The 19,648-nt window shown below is 38.5% G+C and overlaps 3 protein-coding genes across 3 annotated transcripts; 2 read left to right on the forward strand and 1 right to left on the reverse strand.

Annotated features, from left to right (window-relative positions):
* The first annotated feature begins 6,391 nt into the window (after positions 1–6,391).
* Positions 6,392–10,204, forward strand: LOC121745612 (ciliary rootlet coiled-coil protein 2-like). The gene is made up of 15 exons (XM_042139584.1): positions 6,392–6,607; positions 6,699–6,780; positions 6,855–6,901; positions 7,013–7,102; positions 7,201–7,254; positions 7,558–7,635; positions 7,721–7,789; positions 7,887–8,042; positions 8,131–8,257; positions 8,748–8,788; positions 8,877–8,966; positions 9,036–9,140; positions 9,317–9,490; positions 9,718–9,827; positions 9,929–10,204. The coding sequence occupies exons 1-15, from the start codon at positions 6,572–6,574 to the stop codon at positions 10,002–10,004; spliced, it is 1,335 nt and encodes a 444-aa protein (XP_041995518.1). The 5' UTR covers positions 6,392–6,571; the 3' UTR covers positions 10,005–10,204.
* Positions 10,202–11,511, reverse strand: LOC121744685. Its single transcript, XM_042138271.1, has 2 exons — positions 10,926–11,511; positions 10,202–10,218 (listed from the first exon to the last, which is right to left on the reverse strand). Exons 1-2 carry the CDS (start codon positions 11,509–11,511, stop codon positions 10,202–10,204), a joined length of 603 nt encoding a protein of 200 aa, XP_041994205.1.
* A 1,879-nt stretch (positions 11,512–13,390) lies between these two features.
* On the forward strand, positions 13,391–16,516 carry LOC121743173 (serine/threonine-protein phosphatase PP1 isozyme 2-like). The gene is made up of 4 exons (XM_042136401.1): positions 13,391–13,983; positions 15,003–15,562; positions 15,651–15,864; positions 16,254–16,516. The coding sequence occupies exons 1-3, from the start codon at positions 13,785–13,787 to the stop codon at positions 15,819–15,821; spliced, it is 930 nt and encodes a 309-aa protein (XP_041992335.1). The 5' UTR covers positions 13,391–13,784; the 3' UTR covers positions 15,822–15,864; positions 16,254–16,516.
* Positions 16,517–19,648: the final 3,132 nt, after the last annotated feature.

Consider the following 19,648-nt stretch of genomic DNA (forward strand, 5'->3'; position numbering starts at 1 on the left):
TCATTTTTTATTCGACTTTAGGCTGTATGATTGTTAAAAATTGATAATGATTACACGATTACCGTCAATGTTGGGCTTTAAGGAATTCATGATCTGAACTATCATGATTGCGACGTGACTAAAGTTAGTTTTTGTTTTAAATTTATTCGGAAGAAGTTGAGCTGAATATTGAAGCTTTGATTAAAATTATGACAGCATCCACGATGGCGGTGAGCGGACCGGCTAGCCGATCTCCGGCACTCGCCGGTTCGCTTGTCGAACCATTGTAACCGCCGAGCGCCATTTCGGCGAAAAAATCGGCGAGCGCACGCCGATCCGCGAGCGTTGGGCGATGCGCTCGCCGGTCCGCTCGCCGCCATTGTGGGCTCCGGACCGGCGAGAGATATATTTATTTATTTATTTTTTAATTTTCGAAACACTGTATATACGCGCTTTGCACGTCATTTTCATTCGCACTACTTGTTTTAACGAGTACTCTCTCTATCTTAATTTCTGTACAAGATCAACAACGGGAAATGAGCAACGTTGGTGGTAGTAGTGGTGGTAGTGTTGGGGATACTGAGGAGTACGAACGTCGAATGAACGAAGCGTTAGAGGCCTATACGAACCGTGATTGATCGGCTGATGCAGAGGCCTTGCAGCCGGCGGTACCTCGACCTCGACCACGACCAGTTGGCCACCGCCGAACAATGATTGAACGTGATCACGTAGCTGCACATTAGCGCCTATACGAAGACTACTTTGCACAGGAGCCGCGGTTCAACACCAACCTTTTCAGGCGCCGTTTTAGGATGAGCAGAGCCCTGTTTATGTGTATTGTTAACGCCTTGGAGCATCGATATCTGTTTTCCGCTTCAGGCACGATGCGGCTGGCATACCCGACCACACACCTATTCAAAAGTGCACTGCGGCAATCAGGCAGTTGGCCTATGGAGGCGCGGCAGACATGTGGGACGAGTACCTCCACATCGGTGAGACGACTGCCCTTGAATGTGTGAAGTATTTCTGTCAGGGCGTGATTGAAATTTTCCGTGATCAGTACCTTCGAAGCCCTACCCCTGAAGACTGCCAGGATCTGATGCAGATGCACAGGGAGAAGCATGGGTTCTCGGGTATGTTAGGCAGCATAGATTGTATGCATTGGGAGTGGAAGAACTGTCCCACTGCCTGGAAGGGGTTCTACACGACCGGCTACAAGGGAAAGAATCCCACGATGATCCTCGAGGCCGTAGCTGACTACCGGCTGTGGATTTAGCATGTGTATTTTAGGATAGCAGGGTCGAACAACGACCTCAACGTCCTCAACTCGTCGCCCCTTTTCAACGAGCAGTGCCAGGGCGTCGGTCCGGCCATTAGTTTTGTCGCCAACGGCAACCGACATGATATGGGCTACTACTTGGCGGATGGGATATACCCTAGGTGGCCCGTCTTTGTGAAGACAATCAGATGCGCATCAGATGAGAGTACTTTGCGGAACGACAGGAGTCGGCGCGCAAGGACGTGGAGCGCGCATTTGGTGTGCTCCAGTCTCGATGGGCGGCAATTAGGGGTCCAACGCGTTTGTGGCATATCGACTGCATTGTTGATATGATGTACGCCTGTATTATCATGCACAACATGATTGTCGAAGATGAAGGTGTACAACTGACTAGTTAGGCCAACGACGATAATGAAGCCGGTCCAAGCCACGGCATGGCCGCCCCCAACGTACGAAGTGGGGTCCCGCACGATGAAGCCGACCTCCTCCAAGCACATGCCGACATGCGCTAAACGGATGCTCATATTCGACTCCAAAAGGATTTAATTGAAGAGTTGTGGGCGCGGAGGACTGCACGACGTTAGTTTTTTTTATTATGTAATTTTTTTAAATGTATTTTTTTTTAATTTAAATAAAATTATTGGATTTTCCCGTATCTGTGTCATCAATTTAATTCCGTATTTTGTGTGATTGTCAATTATTCAGCTTATATAATTTTGAGTGATGTGGCTAGGCTATTGCTAGGCTATTGTTGGGCTATTTGCTTGTCCTGATGATGTGGCAGAAGGATTTTTAGTGCTGATGATGTAGCAGGAGGAGTTTGTGGCTGGGCTATGGCTGGGCTATTACTGGGCGAAAGCCATTGTGGATGCTCTGACTATATTAAAGTTTAAAACACATCTGAGGTTAGGAGCATCTGCATCGGTGCTCTTAGCTAAGAGCAGGCGTCGTGCCGACGACACGACCAACACCCTGCTCGCCGTAGTGCTCTTGCCGATGGCACAGTCCTGCTCAATAGCAACAGCACGAGCAGCCGCCGTGGCATGCTCTGATTGGCCGTGGTTTATCATTTTTTTGTTTTAAATTCGAAAAAAGCTGAAAAATTCAGATTTAATTTTAAAAAATATTTTCTCACTTCCCAATAAAATATATCCATTTTCTCCACACTTTTAATTTATATTTTCATTATTTTAACCCCAAAATTCACACTTTCATCTATAAATACCTCTATTTCAACACAAAAATCACACTACACCAAACAACTCTCTCAATCTCAATTTTTAAGATTTAATTATGTAATTTTAATTTTTTAGGATTTTAATTATGTAATTTTGAAATTTTTAGTAACTTGTAATAGTATTTCAGGTATTTGAATGCATTTTAATATTGTGGAAATATTTTTAGTAATTGAAGTAATAAAATTGAATAATAGAATGGTGGGATCATTGAGCATGCTTTTGCCGTCTTCTTGCGGAAGAGCATGAATGTGGGTGTTGTGCTCTTGCGGAAGAGCAGGGAGTAAAAAATAAATAAAAATGGGTTCGGGTCCATGGATGTGGATGCTCTAAGGCGCATAAATGGATTTGTGAGTGGTTGTTAAGCACTGGCAGAGCCAATTAAGGACAAGCATACCCCAAAATTCTGTAATAATTATTATTTGAGAGTAACCAATGTCAAAGTTATCACAATGGTCCAATGGTATTGCACTTCTTTCTTATTACTTAGATCACGTGTTCGATTCTATTTCCAATAATACTTTCCCAAAATAATGTAAAAGATGATTTCTGAGTAATCGTATGGCGTAGGCACGACAACTAATTATATCAATATTAATATCCATCAATATTTAAGAATGATTAAATTGTGTCATTATATTTAAGGCACAAATTATGCAGATTCACTGATTCAGGTCTAACGTTGAAACTCAGTACAATTATAATAGGCGTTTTCGTATCAATTCAGATATCATGAGACGCATTTCTCTAATGACTACTAAAATATCATTCGAGAATAAACTTTCAAGAGAATGATCAGATTGCCACACAATTCCACATATTTATGCATACATTTAGATTTTTTATCCTTAAATATCGGATGTGTGCTCATTTTTTATCTGTAAAATCTGTATTACATGAGCATTCCAATTTCCAAGGTCATGCATAAAGTTGTTTATTTTATATATACTCCCTTCATTCCCTGTTCAATATCTCATTTTAATGTAATACTCTATTTAAAAAAATTACTATTCCACTAAAGAATGTTTGTGGAAAAATTATTGAAATATAAATCATATTTTTATATATTAATTTTATAACAAAATATGAATTAAATGAATTTGTAAAATGTAAAGTCTATTTATTGAAGATAGTAAAATAAAATTGAACATTTTAAAATGGACATCCCAAAATGAATATATGTGAAGTTTAATAGGGGATTGTTATGTGGTAGTAGGAATGAAATTAAATGAAAACTCTAAATATTGTACAAACTCCAAACTATGATCTGGATCATTAAAAAATGTCAACATATGATAAAATAGTAGCACCAGAAAATGTCAACAAAGTGTCAACGGTTGATGTTGTGTTGACATTTTCTGTTGCTACTATTTTGTCATATGTTGATATTTTTTAATGGTCCAGATCACAATTTGAAGTTTGTACGATATACATATAAGTTTGCATTTTATATCTACCATGTGGTAGTATTTATCAACACACTTCGTTGAATCTAACTTTAACTAACTTGTGACCTATCTTGATTTTCATTAGGTTATATTAGGAGACGAAATGGAATTAATTAGACAATAGTTTAGCTGGTTAATTAAAAATAACCGCAATAAAATTTCCAATCTAATTTCAATTATTATTGCAGGCAATTTGAATTGTTTGTGTGTGAGAACGCATAATTTGCTGTCATGAGGATGATCATGCATTCAGAAATAAGTTTTTCATTGTTGGGTAAGTCATTGTTAGTTTATGTGTTAAATTTGGCTCTTTAGTTCATATATATTGTCAAGTCATGTTTTTAGGTTAAATTTGCCCCCATGTTCAGTGATCAGTTATGATACCATGTTAGAATTTAATGGGTTACATCCTAAAACCAAATAGTATTAAAAAGAGTAGTTGATAGACTTATATAGTAGTTTTAGTTTTCTATTTACACCGATATGAGATAATTATAATTTATTTATAGTTTCAATTGCCAACCCTTTTAATGTTTCATTACAAATGTATATGGGGAGTGTTTTTCATTATAAATTTTAGATGAATGAGAATCTTTAACTCTATTAAATAGAAGCAAATAATTTTGGAATCGTGATCTTATTTATGCAGATATAAAATGAATAAAATAAACAAAATGGAATCATATTCTTGTACTTAGAAAAGCACCATCAATAGGAGTTTCACCATGGAATAAAGAGATGCAAAATCTATCAAACAACTTCGAATAATAACTCACGCGTACAATCACTCGAAACTTCCAATAATTAAAAGTAAAAGGAAAAAATTGCAAGGAACTCCAACGTTAGCAAAACCTGCTCAAACAAACGCCAAACACCGGCCACTAACCGTCGCCGCCGCAACCTTCGGCGCCACCGTGACCGTGAGCACTACCTTCCATCTCGGACGCGTGGTGAGCGGCAGCAACCGCTGCAGCTGCAGATCCAGCGGCCACGGCAGCGCCTGCTCCAGCTGCGGTGGCTCCACTTCCGTCAAATCCAGCACGGCTATCGTCGCCAGGCACCGATCCTCCGCCGCTACGCTTCCGGTGTCCTCTTTTGCCAGCTGAGCTTGATTCTTCGTCGCCGTCGGATTTCTTCTTTTTAGCTTTACAGATTGTGAAGCAAAAGCAGACTTTTTTGCTCCACATCTTTAGCGATGCGTTTATTCTATGCACAATTTTGGTGTTGCTTTTGAAACGAATGGGGTCATATATAGAGCGTTTGTAATGCACAAGCACAGTTGATATTTTGTTGAATTTAACTTTTTTATTTTCAACGATGATCACCTATAACATCTCCTACTACATACACAAATATAAGTGATGTTATAAGAGATGTTATATGTGATGTAAGAGTAGGAAATGTATGTAGTAGCAGATGTTATAGGTGATCATCTCCCCTAAAATTACTTTAGCTTCTGTATAATGTTTTTGGATAAAGTGTTATTAGCATTTATTATTAAATAAATGGACAACTCAAATTATCATCACCAAGTCGACAGTAGGACAAAAATAAAAGTTTTCAACACATCATTGCAGGTGTGAGCCAGAATGCACATACACGCCATAATGGACATCAGACATGTGTAAACAATAGAGATTCATATTGATTTGGACCATCCTGATACCATACATAATAAGTGACCACTCACCTACTTAAAAGGCTTTATAGGAAAAATTACTAGTATTAAGTATATAAATGAGATAAGATAATCACCAAGTCGATATACGAGAAGAATTGAAGATTTTTAATGTTTATGTCCTTTGTGACATAAAATTACTTCCCCGCGCTATATAATTGTTTTATCAAATTGATATTTCAACTTGAAAAAAAGGGTAATTGACTGTTTGCAGAATACATTATTCGATTACAATAATCCATGCGTGAATGATGAATCCTGTTATCTAATTATCTCTGCAGCATTATCTAAAAACAAATTATGAGGTATCAATTGTAAAAGAGGACGGAGAAAAACACAAAATCTCAATATATTTAACATATGTGCTTACAAATAGTGAAAATGCACCGTTCTTTTTAGTCAATTCATATGAGCTGACTGCTATCGAACAATAGAGCTTACGTCAAGTGATTTACACTTAAAACCCAAAAATTTTAAAATCAACGAATTTTTGACGACATAAAGTTAGACCGAGACATGTGATGGTGATTCAAATAATTAAAGAAACAAAGTTAATAGACGTATGATTGATATGATTAAGAGGGTGGCCACTTATTTTCTGTAAAAAGTGATTAACATGTAATTGACCTTAAATTGCGTTAGCTATATTCAATAATAAATCATTAATATTATTACTATTATATTCAAAATCAAATGGAACATGAAAAAACGACTAGGATTTTTCATACCACGTGTAAGCAATATTGGATGTTTCACCACTCAAGCACGCTGACGTGGACGACGAACAGTTTCTCCTTTCCGAGACATACAACGGCCCATTAAAAGCCCAAAACTTCACAACTCTTTCCTCCATCGTCGGTTTGTTGGCCGGCGGCAGAAAAAACTCACAATCTCGTTCTCCTCTCTCAAATTTTCTGCGGCAATCGCTTGTTTATGTAAAAATAAGTGAGAGATGGAGGCTCGTCATGCATCTCTCGGTCGAAGAACGGTATCGATATGATTATTCATATTCGTGATCTGATTTTGTAATATTTTCGATTAATCCGATCATCGTATGCAAATTTTTGTGATTTCTGCAGCTGGAAGATATTCGACAGAAGCGTGCAGCAGAGAGAATGAGCAAGACCTCATCCGGACCGGATCTCGCCAAAATCCCTACCGGTAATGTCTCTTTTTTCTACATTTTTGGTATTCTTTTTGTTAAATCTCCCTCTTTATTTTTTTGTTGCATTTAGACGCTACTGGTATCAAGAAATCGGAAAGTGCGAATCGACTTACGGAGGTACCAATTTTTTGCTAGCTTTGGAAGGAAAACGGATGAATTTTTGGTTTATAGGTTGTTTTTGGCTACGATCTGAAAATATCTCCTGTCGATTTCGGTTATACAATGCAGAATGATATCAGTGGTTTATTATCTCAATTGAAAAACATGCAACAGAGGAATACAGAGCTGGAGGAAGCGAACAAGGAATTCACCTCATTGGTATCTTAATACGCAACCGTTATATCGTTAATGGATGATAAAGTGTATGATTAGGTGTGTGTTTATGATTAATTTCTTTTTATTTTTACATTAATCAGCTTCAGAAGAAAGAAGTGGAGAATGATATGATGCAGAAGAACCTAAATGATCTGGTATGATGCCTTGGTTTGATGAAAATTTATGGCTTGCTCGATATGTTTAAACTTTTTTGCAATATTTTTGAGAGAGAAAAAAGATTGGCCAGTCAAGAAGCTTTGGCTGACTTTAATGATCCCAAGCTTTTAATTTTTGTATTTGTCTGCGCTTCTTCTAAGACCTTTTAGTGTAAATTGATCTTGGGATAGATTACTTATGATAACTATATAGATATGTCCTATTATGACATCCCAAGTATAGATTTGAAGGCCAATGGACGTCTGAGTGAACAACTGCTTCTTCTGCTTTTCCATTTGCAGGAGCAGAACACAGTGCCTTTACTGAGAAAAGCTCTCAAGGACGTTGCAATGGAAAAGGATGCTGCAGTTGTTGCACGGGTAATAAATTACACTACTAGTCTATTTGGTTACACCAGATTCTTGATGCTCTTCGCCACCCTTATAAATCATTATACTGTTATAGGAGGATCTTTCTACTCAGCTTCGCACCCTGAAAAGGCGCATTAAAGAAGCTGAAGAAGAACAATATAGAGTAAGTCAGGGCAGGTCCTAGTGAATGATTTAACAAAGTTTAGCTCACCTGCATCTCATCGTTTCATATGCTTATGCTTTTGATCCTCTTGCGTTAGGCGGAAGAGGATGCTGCTTCATTACGAGCCGAATTGAATGTGTTGCAACAGCAAGCAATGCACAATCCATCAGGTGGCAACAATGCAACTGGATATTCAATTGATCAGATGCAAGCGATGGAAAGAGAATTGTCTAGTTTGAGGTCTAAGCTTGAGGTCAGATTTTGATGTGACTTCTTTTGCATGTCTGATAGAGATTATATTGAGCTGAATATCATATTCCATCTGTTTTTGGAAATTTAAGCAAGAAGCGGTACTTAGACAACAAGAGCATCAAGTCTTAGTAGAGGAGCAAGCCCGTGCATCTGCTCTCATTGTTCAGAAGCAAGAGTTGGAAGAAAAGCTTGCCTCTGCCACTAAAAGGATTTCAGGTATCACCATTGGCCACTTCATTTGTACTCGTCCTTTCTCGAAATATGATCAACAAGAAATTATTATGTTCGCAATGCTTTTCTTGTTGGTCCTAGCTCCCTCACATTAGGAATTATTTAGCCATAATAGGAAACCTAGATGAATGAACTGTTTACCTGAGGTGGAAGGCTTTGGGAATCTCTTTGTTATTCTGTTGGTGTAGAACTATTGTCACTGTTTGAGACATTCCCGCGTTTTAGTATCTGACAACTTTTTCACATTCTCCATCTGGACCCTATGGTCACTCATATATACTCCGTATTACTCTGGCTAGTTAGTGAAATCATACTGTTGTATAATACTATAAACTCTTCATAGAGGTGAGCTTTTAGCAATGCAATTGCATTGCAGATGCTTTTAGCAATGCAATTTTGCCATTTGACTATTATTCTTGACATCTTTCTTTCTATTTGCCATCATTTTCTTTTTAATCTGCCTGTCTTAATGCAGAAAATGGAACAGAACAGGATCACCAAAGGACATTCACACTGGTATGAATTTTTTGATTGACCCTGGTTAGTTTTGGAAAAAACATGCTTCCAACAAACTGTATGACAAATTAGATGTGCATGATTGCAGGAAGACAAGGGGAGACTTGAGAAGCAACTGCATGATATGGCAGTAGCTGTTGAGAAACTGGAATCTAGCAGGCAAAAACTTCTAATGGAGGTAAATGATTTTTGTCAGCCCATTTAGCATCAAGAATACAACTTATTATACATCAGTTTTTGTGTACAGATTGACTCCCAATCTTCAGAAATAGAAAGATTATTTGAAGAAAATTCCAGTCTCTCATCTGATTATCAAGAATCACTGGAACGTGTAGCAACCTGGGAAAATCAGGTGCCTCTTATTTTATCAGCTCATGTTTTACCTATATGGCTATATCCTTGTACTTCATTCACTGGTTAGCCGGATGACTGACTGCATTTTAGTTTATCCTACTTTTACTGCAATGTGTTATACACATTCCTTCTTGAAAAGCATTCTCTATCTCACTTTCCTTGGTATTTGTATAGGTCAAAGCTCATATACAACAAAATGAGGAACTTCGAAAAACAGTGGACAAGTTGCGGATGGAGCAAGCCAGTTTACCAGGTCTGAATGATAAAGCTTTCCAATCACTTTCTAGCTCCAGCAGAGGTGATAATGCGATTGAATCTCAATATGGGGCTGAATATATTTCCCTAAAGGTTTGTCAGTGAATCAATTCTTTTGGTATTTATCTTGTTGATAAGATCTCGGTTTTCATGAAGAGAGGGTTTCATTCACACTTAACTGAACTATGACTATGCAAAGTTTTCATTGTTAGAGGCAGAGCTTGAGTATCTGTAACTAATTATCAGTGCTCTTGTTATACCCTTTACTTCCTTGGATTACGTCTGCTTTTGGGGTAACTTGTTATTTTAACTCGCTATAGGGACATCTAGCTAAAGAGCAAAGCAGAGCAGAGGCTCTATCTGCAGACGTATTGCAGCTCTCGACACGCCTCCAGCAAGCAACAGAATCGTACAACGGTCTCTTGCGCCTGTACGTATTATCCTCTACTACTTCTATCTCCTTTTGCATGTGTTTGCACTTTCGCTTCTTTTTTTCTAAACGTGTTATGTTTGGCTGTTATGTATTTTCAGCTACAAACCTGTGTTGCGGAATATTGAGAATGGTCTTGTGAAGATGAAGCAAGATGGGTCGGTTACTGTACAGTAACAGCTCAATAGTTTGTGTTTTTTGTATGAATAGAAAACTACATTTGTTGAACGATAGCAATTCTTTTTATCAAATGTGGATAACAAAATGAGCAGAAATCTGTGTCATTTATGATTATATTTTCCCTATTGTAATTTACTGTATATTCATTTGTATGTATTTCAGTCATATATATAAATGACTTTGTATTTTGCGTGTTACAATGCGCGCAAACCTACAGTATTCAAAAATCAAAATCATGCAAGATTTCGACCAGAACTAATAGTGTATAAAAAAAGGGAAACTAAATATTCGAATCAAATTCATGACAAATATGTTATTGAAATTGATTTTTAGTTTGAGTTATAATAGCTTATAAAATTTGAAACTAGACACATGATAGGAAAGTCCTCATATTTACCATACAATTTCCATAGTTTTTTTGTTTGCTATTTTAACCAAATTCATTAAATATATGAATCAAATTCATATGATAAATTTGAGTGAAATTGTTTTGTCTTATTTGCACTTTTTCTTAACCGAAGCTTTAATATGTTCATTTATTTTCCGCGCTCATTCATAAAGTAACGCAACACATGTATTTATTAACTGCATTATTTTTTCATGTTAAGTTAGCTAGTTACATTTTGTTAAATCATGTTATATGTTACAGCATACTAATAAAGTATGTTACAAGTAAAATAATAAAATCAAACTCAACGTAAAAAAGCATAATGAAACTCTTGTTTTGCATTAAAAAAATGCATCTTCTCCTGAGTATAAATATGCTGGTTTTGGCGAACGTGAACCTAAGCCAAAATGAAGTTCCTGATCCTCCTCTCCTTTGTGTTGTTTGCGGTGGTGAGCAGCGGCGCCGCCCGGATAAATAATGAAACTCTAGCCTACCTACCAAAGCACAAGAGTATACCTTCTCAACCCTACCGTGTCCCGCCTCCGCCCCATCATGATGGCCACCACAAGCCTGCTCCCGCGCCACATCACGGCCAACACAAGCCTTCTCCTGCGCAGCATCACGGCCACGACAAGCCTTCTCCTCCGCCTCATCATGATGGCCACCACAAGCCTGCTCCTGCGCCACATCACGGCCAACACAAGCCTTCTCCTGCTCAGCATCATGGCCACGACAAGCCTTCTCCTCCGCCTCATCATGATGGCCACCACAAGCCTGCTCCCGCGCATCATCACGCTCACCACAAGCCTGCTCCTGCACCGCATCACGGCCACCACAAGCCTTCTCCGCACCATGGCCATGACAAGCCTTCTCCTCATCACGGACACCACAAGCCTTCCCCGCATCATGGCCACCACAAGCCTTCTCCTGCGAAGCATCACGGTCACGACAAGCCTGCTCCTCCGCCTCATCACGGCCACCACAAGCCATCTCCTCCACCTCATCACAGCCACCACAAGCCATCTCCTCCGTCGCATCACGGCCCCCACAAGTCATCTCCTCCGCCTCATCACGGCCATTAAAGGAATTCACCGCCCTCAGACTGACGTCCTCCATCAATATGAGTTAATTTGAGAGAGAAGCAAATAAATCTAAATTTTATCCAGCAGTTAATTATATGTAATAGTATATTGTTACAATGAATATACCTTGCTTAAAATGTTTTTCTAGTATACTGCTGCTAATAGCAGCTTTTTTTTCTATACTGAAAATTAATAAATACTTAGAGCATCCGCAGCGGTAGAAGGACGGCGTCCGTCCGTCCGTGCCAGCGGCGCGGCAGAACGCTGCTCACCGCTGCGCTGCTCTTAGCTAAGAGCACGTCCGTGCCAGCGAGTAGCTGACGTGGCGGCTCCTGATTGGCCAACGGCAAATCCGTTGGAATATAATTTTTTTAAAAAAATTGGTTTTTAATTAAAAAATCCCATAAAAAATAAAAAATATATATATTTTCCCACTTCCTAAAAAATTATATCCGTTTTCTCCCCACTTTTAATTTATTTTTCAATTTTTCCCTAAAAAATACACATTTTCATCTATAAATACCCCCATCCGCCCCCGCTCCCTTTGTGCCACCTCAACCCCCCACCAACTCGTTGTGGGGGGGTTTGGCCCAACTCAATTTGGCCGATAGGTCAAATATGACACCCGAGCAACTTCGATCGCATGTGGCAATGATACGGGGTCTCCAAAGAACATTGGGGGTAGAGCCGGATGAATAGTCTTCTACGGGGGTATTTTAGCCTTTAATTATGTAATTTTTATTTTTTAGGTATTTAATTATGTAATTTTTAATTTTAAGATTTTAATTATGTAATTTTTAATTTTTAGGATTTTAATTATATAATTTTTAATTTTTAGAATTTTAATTATGTAATTTTTAATTTTTGTAATTTATAATATTATTCCGGGTATTTTTAATGCATTTTAATTTTGTGGAAATATTTTTATTTAAATTGAATAATAGAATGGTGGGACCCTTGAGCTTGTCCTTGCGGAAGAGAACGGATGTGGGTGTTGTGCTCTTGCCTAATAGCATGTAGTAAAAAAGTATAATAAAAGTGGATCCGGACCCACATCCGTGCTCGTTGGCAAGAGCACGGATGAGGATGCTCTTATGTTTTTTAATGTGTTAATGTGAAAAAGAATAAAATAAGATACTACAAATTAAAGTAGATAAGTGGGGAGAATGTTTTTTTAAGAAAAAGTGAAGTAGGAGAGAAAATAGTATAAGAAAGATTAAAGGTGTTAATTTTTACAATAAATAGAAATGACTCAAAATAAAAATGCAATTCTATTAACAACTGATTGAGCAGTACTATCATTGATTGAGCTAATACCAAAATTACCCAATACCACTATCAGTCTATAAGTACTTAAATATTTAGAGACTGAAATTCGAACATGAACTCAATTTGTTTATTGTTTTCCTTTCATATTTTTTTGGAGTGATGCTAAATGGCCATAATGTGGCCGGCCATAAAGAGTTAATTTAGTCTATTTACATGTATAAAAAAATTAGAATTATCGATATAAACTTATATGTGTGTGAATGGACTTATGAGTTGATACTTATCTTTGAATTCCATTACGTAAAACACATTAATATCGCGAATTACTGTATGCGTTGAGCAACAATCAAGAAATGACAGTAGTAATAAGTTGAGCAAAAACTACGAAAGAACAACACTAACATGTTGAACAACATATAATGAAGATGATATAAAAGTAAAACCAAGTAGTATTAAATCAAAAATTTGAAAAAAATCAATTTTTTTATTATTTAATTAATTTATGACTGGCCATAACGTAATCGCATAGCTTTATTCATTTTTTTAACAGTCAATCAATTGGAGTAGCATTTTGAATAATTAATCGAAACGGAATTAATTTAAGTCGAAACACAGCCATAAGTTTGAATTGAAAATCTGCTTGACCCAATTTGGTCATTACAGAGAGGCCTCCCCAACCTCAAGATTCAAGAAGGGGAAAATGAAAAGTGGAGGAATCCACTCCAAAAATCTCATTCCAATACGAGCGCACCGTATTAATGGACTGCGACGATGATTTCTTTGGTCTAATCATCACATTAATCCATTTTCTCGCAGAGGCATAGGATATAGTCGCCTTCCCCTCCATCTCCCATTTTTAGCTTTTTCTTCTCCTCCAATATCCAAATCCTCATTTCACCCCTCCCTAAATCGAGATCCCCCCTCATTTAATCGCTTCTCGCCATGAAGAGCTGACGAATTTGTCGACCCACTTTTGCTAATTGGGATTCTAGGGTTTGTTTTTGGGGCCGATCCTTTTATCCCTCTCTAGTGTTTGTTATGGCGTCGAATGGGCAGAGAATAGAGCCTGCCTTGTTGGATGACATAATCAATCGGTTGCTCGAGTTCCGCAATGCGCGGACTGTGCGTCAGGTGCAGCTCTCGGAGAATGAGATCCGCGCTCTCTGTACGACGTCGCGGGAGATCTTCCTCTCTCAGCCTGTTCTTCTCGAGCTAGAAGCTCCGATTAAAATATGCGGTATGAACCTTTTATGAATTGAATTGTTCGTGATTGGGTTGGGTCCTTTTATGAAATAATTGATGATGGATGAATCTAGGGTCAAAGTTTGGGCCTTTTTCTAAATGAGGATATGGTCTATGAGTTATGATTTTTATTTTTGCAAACTTTTTTTTTTGCTATGTTCGTTTAATGCGCGGTCGAATTGCATGGGATTCGATTCCTCTGTTTCGTGCTGATTTTTGGATGTAAAAATAGTATGTATAATTGCTTAGCTGGATTCCTTGCAATCACTTACATAAAGAGGAATTTGGTTTGTAAGAAGTGCGTTTCCATCTTATTTCAACCTTATATGAGCACTAATATTTCAGAATGTACTGAGTGCATTTTCTTCTTTTTTTTTGAATTTTTAGTGTGTGCTGTATCGAATTTCATGAGCTGAGAGAACTATATGGCCTTGAGCCAACATGCGTTACGTATTTCAGCAATGTTGCATTTGATAAAATAGAATCACTAGATGCTGGTTATGAGTTGGATGTTGTACTTCTGCTCTAGCAACACTGATGGTGAATACCTGATTTTATGAGTTTAGTTATATAACATTCGAAGGTGGTGGAGGCATAAAATTTAAGTTTTGCACCTTGAAGTTTATCTTCCTGGAATCATGCTAGCATTAGTTATTGAGAAGCTAGTTTCTTTATTCATTGTCAATTTGCTGTGTTGTCACTGGATATTAAGAAGCTAAGAATTTGGGACTTGTCACAGTATCATTTATTGTTTCTTGGTATAAGACAAATCAGTAGTAGATAGCTGCTTTGAAAAAAATTTCAGTGCTCCTGTTATTTTCAAGTTAGCCTCCATCATACTTTGGAGAAATATCACTTAGTTCATAAGACGGAGCTAATGTTTTTCTAGGTGAAAAATAAGGTAATTTAGTTGCCTGGTTTTCTACCCCTTATTATTAAAATTGATTAAAAGTTAGTGTCTTTGTGTGTGTAATTCTGTGTATGTGTTAATATCTTGTATTTTTTGGATTACAGGTGACATTCATGGGCAATATGGGGATCTTCTTAGGTTATTTGAATATGGGGGATTTCCGCCAGAGGCTAATTATCTGTTTTTAGGGGATTATGTGGACCGTGGCAAACATAGTTTAGAAACTATATGCCTTCTTCTTGCCTACAAAATCAAATACCCTGAGAATTTCTTTCTCTTAAGAGGAAATCACGAATGTGCTTCCATCAATAGGATATATGGATTCTATGATGAATGTAAACGTCGATTCAATGTTAGACTCTGGAAAGTTTTTACTGATTGTTTCAACTGCCTTCCTGTGGCAGCTCTTATAGATGATAAAATACTCTGTATGCATGGTGGGATTTCTCCTGACCTGACAGACTTGAATCAAATAAGAAATTTACCACGTCCATCTGATGTCCCGGATTCTGGTCTGCTTTGTGATTTACTTTGGTCGGATCCCAGTAGAGAAATGAAAGGTTGGGGAATGAATGATAGGGGAGTCTCATACACATTTGGTGCAGATAAGGTGGCTGAATTTTTGATGCAGCGTGATATGGACCTTGTTTGTCGTGCTCACCAGGCATTACTTCTTCCATTTCTTGTTGATTATTTCCCTTAATACTCTTTAATGTTATTTCTGCCATCTAACTGGAGGCTTTTTTGAGTAGGTTGTTGAAGATGGATATGAATTTTTCGCCGATAGACAGCTAGTAACAATATTTTCTGCTCCCAACTATTGTGGTGAATTCGATAATGCTGGAGCCATGATGAGTGTTGATGAGAGTTTGATGTGCTCTTTTCAGATTCTGAAACCATCTGATAGAAAGCGGTTCTTGTAGAAGCTAGTACGATAACACCTCTCATTTCTCCTTAACTGCCCAGGTTTGTGGTAATTTTGTTTGCTATTTTCTCTTTTACTTCTGTATGGAAATTGTGTTGTGTTGACAAGATGGGAGTCCCCCCATTGATAATTAAGATATCAGTCTAAAATCCTTTTAAAATCTGTTCTGCACCTGCATAATATGGCAATGGCAGCCTCATCTTTATTCTTTTATTTCCTTCTTTTTTATCGTGTCTTTTGTACTGCAGCATCAACCGGATAGACTGACCGTGTATGGTAATGTGGTTTACAAAAAGAAATTTATGTATGAACTGGGTATTTACTGTATGTTTCAGAGGCACTTAGTTACTTCTGATTATATTGATCTTAAGGTTCGTCTTCGACTTTTCTCCCTCGAATCGTACATCATATACTCTTTTACCTTCTACAGATGTGTCACTCAGAAGAAATCGGCTTCCTAATCTGTGTAGAATGTAGAGACGGGAGTGTTCCAGTGCCATTCAAGGCGAATTATTTGATCTTGTTCGTCACTGTCCTGGGATTCTCCAGAAAGGCTTATTTCGTAAGCTATGTATTTTTAATTTTCATCACCTTTTCCTTTAATTTTCTCTATACTTCTTTATGATTCGACTGTGTAAATACACTACACATCTATATATCGCAATTACAATTGTAGGTTGTTGCTGATTTTAATCCAATTTCTCACATTTTTAGTCAATTCCGTGATTTTTCAGTCATTAAACTATATCTAGTCGCTTTAACTTCAATACGTTTCTCTATTTTGAGTGTGTCACTCAATACTTAGATACAGTATATTAACTTAATGTAATTCTAAAAAACAACGTTTATATTTTACAAAACAGTACCTTTGTAATTGAAAACTATTTTAGAGATATTTACGAATTTGTTAAATACAGTGCTAATCTGAGAAAACGTACGTGTGCATATGGCTCAAAGTAATAATTAATGCACAATAGTACATTTATAATCCAAACACCATCCTTTTAGGGATGTTGTACTACGACTTATGGCGACCATTAACGTTAGCTGATCATATTTTTATCCTTATCACGAAACTGATTAAATAAGAATCAAACAAGTTAATTAGCTCAAATTTTATAAATTATTTTTATTCTATCTGTATTCTAGACTAATACTCAATGATAAACGTCCTAATAACGGTGGTCTACTAAAGATATTGCATTAGTAATGTAAAAAGATAAATTTTATACTCCTATATTTATACTACTATTTTATAAGTTTCACAATCAAGTGGGGTTTGAAATCTAGATATTTTTACGAACTTAACAATAGGTCATAAAAATGACTCTTAAACTTTTACTATAAATCGATGAGATGGATATCCTCCTCCTTGTATGGTCAATTCAATTGATCCAATCCACTAATTAAAACATCTTCAAGTACTAATACTTAAAAAAACAAAATAATTGGGTCAGTTGATTAGTTGTTCATGGCTGAACCGAGGTTGTTATTAAGGCCGAATCTAAACTGTGCATCAGCGGTTAATTTGGCTAAAATGGAGGAGAGAGTAATCAAAACTTTACAAAACATAATTGCCGAACAAACAAACCCATTTCATTTATATTGGTTTCATTTAGTAATGTACCAAATCCAAATGAGATTGTAGTTATATATAATCCAAATCCAAATCCAAATCCAAATGAGATTTATGCATTATACAACGTGACGCCGTTCAGGGCACCCGCAACGCTGTGCCGTTGCGGTTCCTATGCCGTTCCGGCGGAACGGTTCCGCGGCGGCACGCGTTGCGGGGTGCGTTCCGTCGCCGTTCCGTGCCGTCGCCATTCCTATGCCGTGCCGCGTTCCGTTCCGGAGGAACGCGGAACGGAACGTTCCGCCACGCGCCGAGGCGACGTGGCGGCCTCCCATTCGACACGTGAAGCCCACTCGCTGCCCCGCGAGTGGGCTTCGTCCGGTGACGCAATAATTCATTTTTTTTTAAATTCGAATTTAATAAAAAAAAATATTTTTTTTTGCAACGGTAATGAGACCGTTTTTTTTATATCCGTTTTTTATTTTTTTTAATTTTTATTTTATTTATTTACTCTATAAATACTCCTATTTCATACTCATTTCAATCACAAACACACATCTATTCCTCTCTATTTCCACCCCAATTTTCATCTCAAATCAACTATATTTTCCTTCTCCCAAATTTAATCAAACTAATGGATCCTTATGAACAAATGCGTCAAATATTGGAACAATCACTTGAAGAAGATCGACGACGGGAGGCGAAAGAAGCCGCGCCGCCCCAACGACGCTCCCGTACGTACATCCATCGTAACCGGGAGGAAGCCGCCGCAAGGTTAGTACGCGACTACTTCTGCGATAACCCGGTTTGGGGAGATACGTACTTCCGTCGCCGTTTCCGCATGGGGAAACCGTTATTTCTCCACATCGCGAATACTTTGGCAGCCCGGGAAGAGTTCTTCCAGGAAGGGTTCGACGCGGTCGGCCGTCCCAGCCACACGACGCTGCAGAAATGTACTGCAGCAATCCGCCAGCTTGCGACTGGACAAACGGCCGACATGTTCGACGAATACCTCCACATCGGAGACAGCACTGGGCGAATGTGCTTGCTCAAATTCTGCCAAGGCGTCCGGGCAGCCTTCACCGACGAATTTCTCCGAAGGCCAAGCACGACCGATTGTCAGTTCCTGCTCAACCTTCACGAAACAGTGCACGGATTCCCCGGGATGCTCGGCAGCGTCGATTGCATGCACTGGCAATGGAAGAATTGCCCGGTGGCGTGGAAGGGGTCCTACACGAGCGGCCACAAAGGCACCCACCCAACCGTTATACTTGAGGCCGTTGCCGACTACCGCCTTTGGATCTGGCACGCGTACTTCGGGGTCCCCGGGTCGAACAACGACGTAAACGTGCTCCACCAGTCCGACCTCTTGACCGAAGTTTTGGATGGTAAAGCGCCGGCCATCAACTTCGTCGCCAACAACGGCTTTATAAAATGGGGTACTATCTCGCTGATGGCATCTACCCGAAGTGGCCTACCTTCGTGAAGACGTGCAGTGGGTCTGCGAACCCAAAGCAGACTCTTTTTGCGCAGAAGCAGGAGGCTGCTCGCAAGGATGTGGAGAGGGCGTTCGGGGTTCTCCAAGCGCGCTTCAACATCATCAAAGCCCCGGCTCGTACGTGGTTCATGGAAAACATGGTCGACATCATGTATACGTGCATAATCTTGCACAACATGATTGTCCAAGACGAAGGACCCGAGGCGGGAAATTGGTTCGACGACGAATCCCCCGGAAGCTCAACCGCAAGTAGTCCGCCTAGAAGTGGAGCGCATCCGTCTATACAAGAACGGTTATCTATTCGTGCAAGGACACGCGACTTTAGTGCCCACACCCAACTCCAACATGATCTAATTGAGCACATTTGGGCAAATTTTGGCGGATGAAATTATTAAAATTGTGTACATTTATTTTTTTAGGATTTTAATTGTGTGCTTTTTATTTTTTTACGTTTAAGTTGTAATTTTTTTTAATGTTGTGTGTTTTTTAATAAAGTGTGTTTGTTTTTTAAAGTGTGTTTATTTAAATTGAATTGGATTGGAAATAAAAATAAAAAATGAAATTGAATGAATAGTAATTTAAGGAACGGTTAAGGAACGGATAAGAAACGGAGGGTTGCAGGTTCCGTTCCTTAGTTAAGGAATGGAGTAAAAAAGTATAGTGGGGCCCTCAAATAGTGATTTAAGGAACGAGATAGGAACGGTATAGGAACAGCGTTGTGGATGGCCTCAATTCTGTCACTACGAATTCC

Source organism: Salvia splendens, chromosome 8 (genome assembly GCF_004379255.2).
Source record: "Salvia splendens isolate huo1 chromosome 8, SspV2, whole genome shotgun sequence".
In the NCBI taxonomy this organism is placed as follows: Eukaryota; Viridiplantae; Streptophyta; class Magnoliopsida; order Lamiales; family Lamiaceae; genus Salvia; species Salvia splendens.

Coding starts and splice junctions, on each gene's coding strand:
- LOC121745612 (XM_042139584.1), top strand. CDS start 6,572: ATGGAGGCTCGTCATGCATCTCTCGGTCGAAGAACG. Junction 6,781..6,854: donor TCTCGCCAAAATCCCTACCG/GTAATGTCTCTT, acceptor TGTTGCATTTAG/ACGCTACTGGTATCAAGAAA. Junction 6,902..7,012: donor GTGCGAATCGACTTACGGAG/GTACCAATTTTT, acceptor TATACAATGCAG/AATGATATCAGTGGTTTATT.
- LOC121744685 (XM_042138271.1), bottom strand. CDS start 11,511: ATGGAGGACGTCAGTCTGAGGGCGGTGAATTCCTTTAATGGCCGTGAT.
- LOC121743173 (XM_042136401.1), top strand. CDS start 13,785: ATGGCGTCGAATGGGCAGAGAATAGAGCCTGCCTTGTTGGATGACATA. Junction 13,984..15,002: donor AGCTCCGATTAAAATATGCG/GTATGAACCTTT, acceptor TTTGGATTACAG/GTGACATTCATGGGCAATAT. Junction 15,563..15,650: donor TTGTTTGTCGTGCTCACCAG/GCATTACTTCTT, acceptor TTTTTTGAGTAG/GTTGTTGAAGATGGATATGA.